At 45.4% G+C, this 10,543-nt stretch overlaps 1 protein-coding gene across 1 annotated transcript in view; it reads left to right on the top strand.

Moving 5' to 3' along the window:
• Window positions 1–5,298: 5,298 nt before the first annotated feature.
• Window positions 5,299–10,543, top strand: part of PKHD1 (PKHD1 ciliary IPT domain containing fibrocystin/polyductin) — a 238,629-nt gene continuing 233,384 nt past the window's right edge. Inside the window, exons 1-4 of the mRNA XM_057382183.1 lie at window positions 5,299–5,381; window positions 6,410–6,487; window positions 7,467–7,611; window positions 8,570–8,669. Of these exons, the coding sequence (XP_057238166.1) occupies window positions 5,330–5,381; window positions 6,410–6,487; window positions 7,467–7,611; window positions 8,570–8,669 (375 nt within the window). The 5' untranslated portion in view covers window positions 5,299–5,329. The remainder of the gene's footprint in view (window positions 5,382–6,409; window positions 6,488–7,466; window positions 7,612–8,569; window positions 8,670–10,543) is intronic.

Genomic DNA, 10,543 nt, shown 5'->3' on the forward strand with positions numbered 1-10,543 from the left:
GACTGGGATTCAAAGGGAAATTTGAGCTGAGTAGGGTTTTCCAAACCTCCTGGGTTCCCTTGGAAATCCCAGCTCAACACCCTGCCTGCTGGTGTCTAACGAGCGTCTCAAGAAAAAAAAAGACATCAAACCCCAGGATTTATTRTTAATCAGCCCAGCTTCCTAACACCTTCTCTGTGACCTTGGTTGCTAGGAAGTTGGTGTCAATACAGGAAAAGTGAAGTATTAATAGTAAGAAAGAGCAGCTGTAAGAACTCAGCACGAAGCAGCAAGGCCAGGGGAAATCTTGCAGACTGCTGGTAACCCAGACCTCCAGGACAGGGATAATGGTTTCACACTGAAAGAGGGTGGATTTGGATTAAATATTGGGAAGGAATTCTTCCCTGTGAGGGTGGTGAGATCCTGAAAAGCCATGGATGCCCCTGGATCCCTGGAGATACCCAAGGACAGCCTGGACAGGGCTTGGATCAGCCTGGGACAGTGGAAGGTGTCCCTGCCCATGACAGGGAGTGGAATGAGATGATCTTTAAGGTCTCTTTCAACCCAAATCATTCCATAATTCCATGAAAATGCCAAGCTGGACAGCASAGCTCTCTCTCCAGCCCTGAGTCTGGACACAGTTGCTGCATTCAAACAGTTTCAAGTTGTTTTTCCCCACTGTGTGTCCAGCACAGCACACTTTGTGTGGGAGGGGAAGCTGCTTATCCAAAGATATATCCAAGAGAAACATGATAATGCTGGCCACACAATCACATGGCATCGGTCACCTGGAAATGTGAYCCAGGACARGGGGCTGGAATAGATGAGMTTTTTGGTCCCWTCCAACCCAAACCACTCYGTGATTTTATGATTCCATCATTCCACACTCCCCATGGGGCTGCCTTTCCCCTGGAATGCTTTCTGCTGTCATTACAGGTGCAAGTGCAGGAATTGCGAGCACGGGCAGTGCTCCCACGTCATTTCCTCATGCCAAAGTCTGATTTTGGCGAGCAGGGGGCAGGAAAGGCTGGTGGGGGATACACACTCTCGAGCGGTTGCGGACAAAATTGTTGAACTTCTCCTTATCCCACATTATCCCCCCTCAGCTGTTCCGCCGGGAGATGCCATGTGCAGCCCGACAACTGCCACATTCCCCTGTGTGACAGAGGGGGACAGYGTGAGGGGACCCCTCCTTTGCCCACTGCAAGGCTTTTCCACTCCAAGTCCTGGCGAAACTGAGTCTTTCCGTGCTGCTGCCGCTGCAAAAGTCCTGATGGGCAGAGTCATCCCTGTCTCACACAGAAATGATTTGATGGTGAAGCTGTTTGGCACAAATCATGTGCTGGCGAGTAAAAGAACTGGGGATACATCCCACATCTCCTTTTCCTGCGCTGTCTGCTTGAACCTGGACTTTTCCTGCAGCACAGAGAGTTAACAAAAAAAACCCTCCTGGATTTGTGTCGGACAGAGCAGCGGCAGCCTGGCCACCCTCGGGTTGGGTTTCAAGTGTCAGACAGATCTTTGATGGCTCCACACTTCCATCTAGTGACAAAAAGCCACCGCTCACCCCTCCTGCTTGCCTCTGCCTCCTTTCTTATYGCAATGCAGGAGTATTTCTCAGATTTCTGATGCTGAGCCTGTCCACAGGGCTATTTCCATGCATTTACCCCAAATCTAAACCCCTAAATGAATAAACTCCAAACAAACAAGAGCAGGGGTGATGTTTTTGTGCAGAGCTGTCCTTCAGCAGGAAAAAAGTGCCTTGCACACATACATAAACATGCACTGGCTGATCCAATCTGCTGCTTTCCTCTTTAATGGGAAATAGCCTAAAAACGGACATCAGCATGTGGTGGTGGCAGAGAATTTACACATCCTGTAACAAGGCTTCTCTGTGCACTACCATTCCTCTCCCCATCTGAATTCTAGGCCTGGGTTTCTGGTTATTAAGGACAATGTTCTTCATAGAATCATGGAATCATAGAATAGTTCAGATTGGAAAGGACCTTAAAGATCATCCAGTTCTACCCCTACCATGGGCAGGGACACCTTCCACTGTCCCAGGGTGCTCAGAGCCCTGTCCAGCCTGGCCTTGGACACTTCCAGGGATCCAGGGGCAGCCACAGCTTCTCTAGGTGACCTGTGCCAGGGCCTCCCCTCCCTCACAGCCAAGAATTCCTTCCGAATAGCCAATCTAAGCCTACATTCTGGCAGTTTGAGGATATTCCCCCTTATCCTGTCCCTCCAGACCTTCGTAAATTGTTTCTCTCCATCTTTCTTGCAGGCTCCCTGCAGATACTGGATGGGTCCAATTAGGTCAGCTCAAAACCTTCTCTTTTTGAGGCTGATCAATCCCAATTCTCCAAGCTTTTCCTTACAGGAAAATTGCTTCATCCCTCCAGTCATCTTGGTGGYCTCCTCTGGACTTACCCTTTCCCTCTTTCTTTTCACATTTCAGCTCCTACAGGGGGACGGCTCCCTGCTCATTGTTTTACTTAATCTGTGAGTTTCTGCAAAGAATAAACTCCTCATCCCCCTCAAATCCTTCTGATGTGCAGACCTTGGACATTTTGCTGAATTTTTCTTGGATAAAGAATTTTTGCAGGATTGGCTCACAATGAGCTAAGCAGAATCACAGTGATGATGATGATGACGATGATGATGATGATGATAATAATAATTTTTGCTTACTATGACCTAGAGATTTGGCGTGAGGGAGTGTGTTGGCAGTGTCAGGGCACTGAGGGCAGCACTGAACCACAATGGCCCTGTCCAGCCTCACCTGGGACCCCCTCCCCAGCCAGGCCATGGATCAGGAGCTCTATTTAACCTCCATCCCTGAGCTGTGTTGTTGAAACACTGCTCCATAACCCCACCTCTGGTCCTGCCTTTTTGTCGGATTACAGGCTGATGTTGTACCTGAGTACCCAGCTCTGTCTCTTCTTATGTCTGAGGGGGTTTTCTAATGGCACCTTGCACTGGGTCCATCCCTCATTTGGGGCTGTGAGTGGATCCTGTCACCAACATTGTTTTCTGTCTGCCCTGTTCAAGCTGTCATGTTTGAACCATCATTTATTTGGCAAACCTTTTTTTTTGTTTGAGAATCCCCTCCAGTTTACTCTTCCTTCTGACCACGTTTCCAGTGTAATTCCACTAATAAGTAAACTGAGAGTGGATCACTGATGGGGTTAACTCCCAGGGGGTTCCTGCAATCATTGGCTGCCTGTGGCTGAGACATGGGGGCTTGGTCTAAGAATAAACCAAGCACAACAGGTTCCACTGCTGGGCAGAGCTCCAGAGCTCCCCTGAGGGTTGATTGCCCGTGACTTTGTGCCACTGAGTCTCTGAATTGAGGCTGACCCTGAGCAAGCCTGTTTCCCCTGCCTTTGGGGCTGAGGTAAGAGGGTGAGCACGCTCTGCTGCTGTTTGGTGTGTGGTAACTCATTAAGCTTCAGTTTTGCTGTGGGGTCTGGGAACTTCCTGCAAATTTCAGTGGAAACTTCCATGAAGGCTTCCATCCCAGGGCAGGGCTCAGCAGCTCACTTGGGGACTCTCAAAATCCGTCTGGGCTTTAAACAGAGGAGGGTAGAGGTGAGAGCAGGGGTATTTTCAGTGTCTGAGGTAGGCTGGGTTGGATCTTCCCAGCAGCCAAGGATCTCCATGGGATGAGCAATGCCTTAGGATTTCAGTTTCTGTATTTCCATGTCTCTGTACCCCTGTAATTCTTTAGTGTTTAACTCCAGCTCAGACAGTGCTGAGCTCCTGCTCTCCCATTTTTACACAAAACAATTCCTCTGCAGCCCCAAACTCAAGGACACCTCACTGTGCCAGGCCCAAGAGATGGAAACAACAGAATTGGGGGAGCCAAGTTGGAGTCAATGACTGCATTGGCTGCAGCTGCAATTGGAGGATTCAGCCCCGATTTTGTGCAAATGGACAAAAGTGATAAAGGGTGAAAAACCCATGAGCCATTGTCCACTGTGGGTGCAGCCCCTGGGTGGGCTGGGACTGCCCTGAATGCACCTGAAGGCCCTGCAATAAACAAAACTGCTTTTGATTCTCTGAATTCTGTCCAGCCTCTGTTTTAGGCAAGTCAATTAAGGCATCATGGGTGTAAGTCCACTGACCTCTTATCCATGGGGAATGGTGTAGGGACATGCAGGGGTACAGGTACCTGAAATGTGATAAGGGATCTCAACACTCTTTGGGCAGAATTCCCATCAGATGATGTTGAGATACCATGGAAAAATWGAATTAAGAATATATAAGGGAACTTTGAAGTCCTCTTGCTGTGAGGTCAGTCCCAGACTGAATATTGGTGTATCAAGAAACTGTTCCATCAGTTTTTCTTCACGTTGTAGGGGGAGAAAAGAGGATGAAATGGATTCATTCTCCTCCTCTTGAAGGATCTAACCAGATAGGACAATCCCAGGTTACTCTTTGATGGTTAWTAAAATCTTGGAACAAAACAGTTAACAGCAGCAAGTAGCTTAGGTTAATAATTAAGCATTCTCAGTGGACGGCTCTGAGCTGTCTGTGAAGGGATTTGAGCCTTTTGGGAAACTTGTCTGGTGGGTTTCAGCACTGGGCAGAGTGACTGGCACAACCCCAGCCCATAAACTGTGGCAGAGCTGGTGCCAAAGGGATGGAGCCCTCGTGCTGGTGTCGGAGCCCCTGCACCTCACTCATCAGAGGAATGGAGCAAGAACAAATTGAATGAGGTAAGTAATGCCAAAAAAAGTCCTAAAAAGGATAATAAAATTAAATATAAATGAAATTTTATATATCTGCTTTGAAATCCAACTTTCAGACCAGGTTGCTGGACTCTGGCCCATGCACTTTGCAGTATGTTAAAATGTGCAAGAAATAGAGTGAGAGCAGTTACAGAGGATTTGTTGAACAAGAAACAGTAATAACCAGGTTAGATGGGGCTTGGAGAAACCTGGTCTGATGGAAAGTATCCCCTTTATGGCAGGGGGTTGGAACTGGATGATCTTTAATGTTTCTTCCAACCAAAATAATTTTCTGATTTAAAAACCTGGCTAAATTAATTCACCTTTTTTTTTTTTTTTTTTTCCCAATACTAGTACAAAACCCAGGGTGAAGGCAGAAGTTGATGGTCTACCTTTAAATGTTAGAGCAGTTCCTGACATGGACTTTAAAAAGGGAATGTGTGATATTTTSTAAATATTATTTCTAGATATTTTCTAAAGCTTATTTTCTAAAATTATTAGACCTGTTGCTCCCACASGTTTGTGGTGTGAAGAAAGAGCACAGATGGGGTTTGTTTTACAGTTCCAGGGAAGGTCCTGAAGCCAGACTCTTGTGAATTCCTCATCCAGCTTTCAAGATGAAGCTTTGGAGAACATTCTTTCTGAGTGCTGGGCTGATGTTCTTGGCAGGTGGGTGAGGGAGAGGTGCTGTCTGCAACCACACCTGTAAAATCCAGTGGGAATTGGRTGCAGGCTGCCTGTGAGATGTGGAGCAGCACCTGGAAAAGGTGTTGAAAATCATGAAATATTGACTGCAGCACACTGCACATGGTCCACCCTTATTATTGATTTTCCATGGCATTATTTCCATAGCCATAGAGGAGTTTTCTGGATTAATTTTAAATTCTCTGGGTTTGTACCATACCTATTGTTTTTTGTGCAGTTTATGATAAATGTCACTCCTTTTATGTTCATATTAAGAATTCATGATTCAAAAGTGTCCAATGTTTGGCTTCAGTGGTTAATACTGATGTCTGATGAGATTGCATCCAAACACAGACAAGAAGCTGGAAATCTCCTAAAATGTTAATCAGGAAACTGGATATCCCTGTTAAACAACTTCTGGAAAACTTTGATCAGAGGCTGCAAAAAAAAGGAAATCAACTACTTGTTCACTTCTTAGCTTCAGAAAATGAGGATCCCCAAAATAAATTCTTAATTGTCTTAGGAATTTGATGCCTGTATGAAAGGCCACAGCTGACTTAAAATCATGAAGCAGGAGCTCTTTCAGGCCTGTGTGTTCTTCCTCAGGATTTCAGAAGGAAATAGCTGGACAGGCTGCCTTGGAGCCAGAAAAGGATGTGTTTTGTAGGCAGCCTTAGTTTTGGGAGGGAGCCCAGAAGACAGCAAACACATTTCTTTGAGAGATGAAGGAATAAATGTGAAATTTATCACSCTGAATTCTCGAGGAGGACAGGAAGCTCAGGCTGTGGATTGGTTCACCAAACCCTGAAGGCATCAACASCTCCCTGAGGGGGAGAGAAAATGGGAAAAAAAGGATGGGCAACCTGACTAATCTGGATGCCTGAGCATGAGAAATGGGATGAAGGGTGGGAGCACAGCAAGACAGCTCTCATATCATCGTGTCTCATCCTGAATAAGGTGTTTTGGGTGTTTGCATTTCCCTCCAGCCTGATGGAGCTGGCTTGTTTTTGTAGGGACAGCAATGGGATCACTCGTCCAGCCCCGAGAAGGCAGCATTGCTGGAGGGACATGGATTACCCTCACTCTGAATGGTGAGTTTCAAATTCTTATGAAGAACATGACAAAGTAGAATCAGAGAAAGTTTTGAGATGGAAGGGACCTTAAATCTCCTCCCATTCTACCTCTTGCTATGGGTAGGGACAACTTCCACCATCCCAGGTTGYTCCAAGCCCTGTCCAACCTGGCCTTGAACACTTYCARGGGTGGGGAATCCATCTGTCAGCTCCATTCTGAGATTTGTGGCTGGAATGACAAACCCTGCACARCAGAGTTGTGGGCTGGGACACTCATGAAACAAAATCAGCTTGACATTATAAGGTATTGCTGAAGGTTTATTTCTAAGCAGCAGAAGTCAGAAAGTTTACTGTATTTTTGCAGATGTAGGGCTAGAAATTTCTTCCCTGCTCCCATCTTTTTATTGAAGAAAAGCTGAAAATCTGCCCCCTTCATATGTCCTGTGATGCTGTAGCTTTTAAAACTCTTTTGATAAACATGAGATCTGAGTAAAAATCATTAAAAAATATGTCATGTCCATTTGGGCCCAAAACCAGCTGTGCAAAACTAGTCTGGTTTTCAAAACTGGTCTGATTTTCCACAGTGCTGTATTTATTTATTTATTTATTTATTTATTTATTTATTTATTTATTTATTTATTGGGAAGAGAGCTGGTTTCTGAACCAGCTGAATGTTTGGTTTAGCTGGCACAGGCTGCCCAGGGCAGTGGTAGAATAATCAGGGGGATTTAAGGCACGTGTGGAAATGCACTTGGGGACTTGGTTTTCACTCTTCCAATTCTCTCCCCCATCCCATTGGGGAGAAAATGAGAGAGTGGCTGTGTGGGGCTGAGGAGGCAGCTGGGGTTAAACCACTACAACATAAAATTACACAAACGTGATCAAGGCTCTAAACATTATTCCTAGGGAGCTGGGTTGTACATCCTAAAATGTTTGTTGTGTGACTGGGAGCGATCCTGTCCTTACAGAACTCTTCTGATTGTCTTTTTTTGCTTAGGATCAGCATCCCACCAGGTAGGATCTGTCTCTCCAGTCACTGCAGCCCAGCTGGAGGTGTCCCTGGTGAATCCAGACCTGCCCAGGCTGCCGTGTGATGTCTCTCCTCTGCATTTGGAGTTGCCCACTATAAAATGCAGAACAAGGTATGATCCATGATTACATTCACATGTGGGTGAGATATTTGTCAAACAGGATCCTCATTTCCCTTCAGTGCGTGCACAGGCAGTCTGGGAGTTGAAAGGATTCCTGTAGCTGCTACTGAGGCCATAATGAACTCCTGCTAAACTGGGTTGATTTATTCTTATTTCAACCTCATGAAACACAACCTACCCAGCATGAGCCTTCCTAGAGAGTCCAGACTCAAACCTTCAAAGATTTGTAGACATTTAGTATTCAGGTGTAAAACTTCCAAGAACATCTTGGAGGAGATTTCACCAGTTTTTGGTGTCCTTTCCCTGTCCAAGGTGACACAGAGAAGTTATGAGCAGAACAGGAAATAAATTTGGTCCCAAACATCAGCTGGGCAGTCTAAGCTGCCTGTTTTCTATCCTCTCACAATTTTAGGAAAGGTTGTTGGACTGGAAGGCTGGGGTGTCTGAAAAGGGACCTAAATGGGGCTCTTGCATCTTTTGCTGCTGTAATTTGGCTGAGAGTTAATTCTGCTTGGTGYTGTGCTGGGAAACCGTGTGCATTAAGGATGCAGCATTAATTTACAGACCAAGATCAAGGTGCCCTGCAAATCCAGGCAGCCCTGGGTCATTTTATTACTAATGCATAACAATTATTGTCTGTGCATGTCTAATGAGAAYGTTTGTGTTTAGCATTAACATTAATTTGGGTAGAGTTCTGATGTAGTTCTGTCACCTTCTGTGCTTTACTGCTTTACTGATTTCTTGCTGTGCTCCCACATATTTATAAATTGTTGTTTTAGTGTTTGGGTTCACATGTGTGATGTTTGGGCTGTCARTGTAAATTTGCTTTGCTGTACTGAAGCCTCAATAGTGGACTTGCTGAGAATGGAGACCCTATGAAGGACCTGGCATTTCCTAAAAAATAAACACAATCTGTATAATATAATATTAACCATTTTCTTCCTCCTAGGTCTGCACCCCGGGAGGGTTTGTACCATGTGGAGGTGATCTTTAAAGGACATGTGATTAACAACCTGACTGAGGTGGAGAAAGAGAATTATTCYTTCAAGGTAATCACCAAGCAAGTGCAGAAGTGATGATAAATATCATATATTCATATATGGTATTGCACATACAATATAGACAAGATATGATAAATTCATATAATATATTGAATACTTCTAGGTGTAGAAGAGAGTCAAGCTCTAGACATGGTGTCACAGGAAATACATCTAAATGSATGGARTMATGGAATGGTTTGGATTGGAAAGGACTTCTAAGACTATYTAATTCCAACCCTAACCTAAAGAAAGATGGGGAGAGACTTTCTGCAAAGGCAGATAGAGACACAAACAGGGGGAGTGGCTTCAAAATGAGAACATGTTTAGACTGGATATTTGGGAAAAACCTTTTTACTGTGAGGGAGRTGAGGCCCTGGCACAGGATGCCCARAGAAGCTGTGGCTGCCCCTGGATCCCTGGAAGTGTCCAAGGCCAGGCTGGAYRGGGCTTGGAKCAMYCTGGGATAGTGGAAGGTGTCMCTGCYCATGGAAGGAGGTGAAATGAGATGATCTTTAAGGTCCCTTCCAATCCAAACCATTCYSKGATTCTRTGATCTCTTGCAGAGCAGAATYCTTAACCATGMCTGTGTCTTTTGGGATCAGGCCTGGTGTGTTTGGAAGTCACATCCCACCTCTGTGCCAACTTTGAGCAGGAAAACCCAGCGTTTTCAGTAAATTGCACATTAAACCAGAAGAGTCATGGGGTGGTTCAGCTAGCTTAGAGAGCTGATGAAAAATCACCAGGGATGCTGTTAATGAGGCACAWTCCAAGCTAAATAAACCACAGTGTGTCTCTTTGTTTTGGGGCTGGGACCTGGGAGCTACACGTATTAAAAATTAATTTTGTGTCCGCATTAGATCAAAAAAGCTGCTGCAGGCAGCAACGAGGCTGAGCAGCTCACAAGACTTGTGGCAGCCAGTGGCCCCAATTTCATGCTGGTTTTGGCTTCTTCCTCCACATCTTCTCCAGCCTGGGGTATGGTGTGATGTTGCCTTTGCTCTCCAGATGTGGCCAATGCTGGCCATTGTGGCTACTCATTCATTTTTAACATGGCCATGAGTAGGAGGGAAGGCAAAGGTTGAGCTCTGAAAGGGAATGGACTTCAAGGAACGCTTAGAAAAACCCCAAAACCCAGCATACACAGTGGTATCTTTGCATTAATACAACAAATTAATTTTTAATGATATTTATTGGGCTGCCAGCAGTGTTTGTAAGTGACCAGTAAGGACATAGGGGGCTCATAAAGGAGAAGGGAAAAATGAAAGTGTCCAAATAGGGGTGGAAAAGGGTCTGGAGCACGAGTGTGATGAGGAGCAGCTGAGGGAGCTGGGAAAGGGGCTCAGCCCGGAGAAAAGGAGGATCAGGGGGGACCTTGTGGCTCTGCACAACTCCCTGACAGGAGGGGGCAGCCGGGGGGGTTGGGCTCTGCTCCCAGGGGACATGACACAGGACAAGGGAATTTGCACCAGGGGAAGTTTAGATTGGATATTAGAGAAAATTTCTTCTCCAAAATGATTGTCAAACACCAGGAGTGTGGTGGAGTCACCACCACTGGAGGGATTGAAAAGCCATGCAGATATGTGGCCTTTGGGGACATGTTTTATTTGATTTAGGAGTGTTGGATTAATCATGGGACTTGATGATTCTCTTTTTTTTTTTTTTCTTTTCTGAGAAGCCAAGGCAGTGCTTTCCCAAAAACATCTCTGTTGTGTTGCTATAAGATGGGCCAATACAAGATCTTTCTTTGCTCAACTGCTTTAGGGTACCCTAAAGGGTGGCTGAAGTATTTCACCTCTGTGATAAAGAGATGGATTGAAAGTACATATTGTCAGGAAGAAAAATGGTGTCGCAGTTCAGGATAAAATACAGGTTTTAATGTCAGA

Source organism: Malurus melanocephalus, unplaced genomic scaffold (genome assembly GCF_030028575.1).
Source record: "Malurus melanocephalus ecotype Western Australia unplaced genomic scaffold, MMel_1.1 scaffold_553, whole genome shotgun sequence".
Classification (NCBI taxonomy): domain Eukaryota; kingdom Metazoa; phylum Chordata; class Aves; order Passeriformes; family Maluridae; genus Malurus; species Malurus melanocephalus.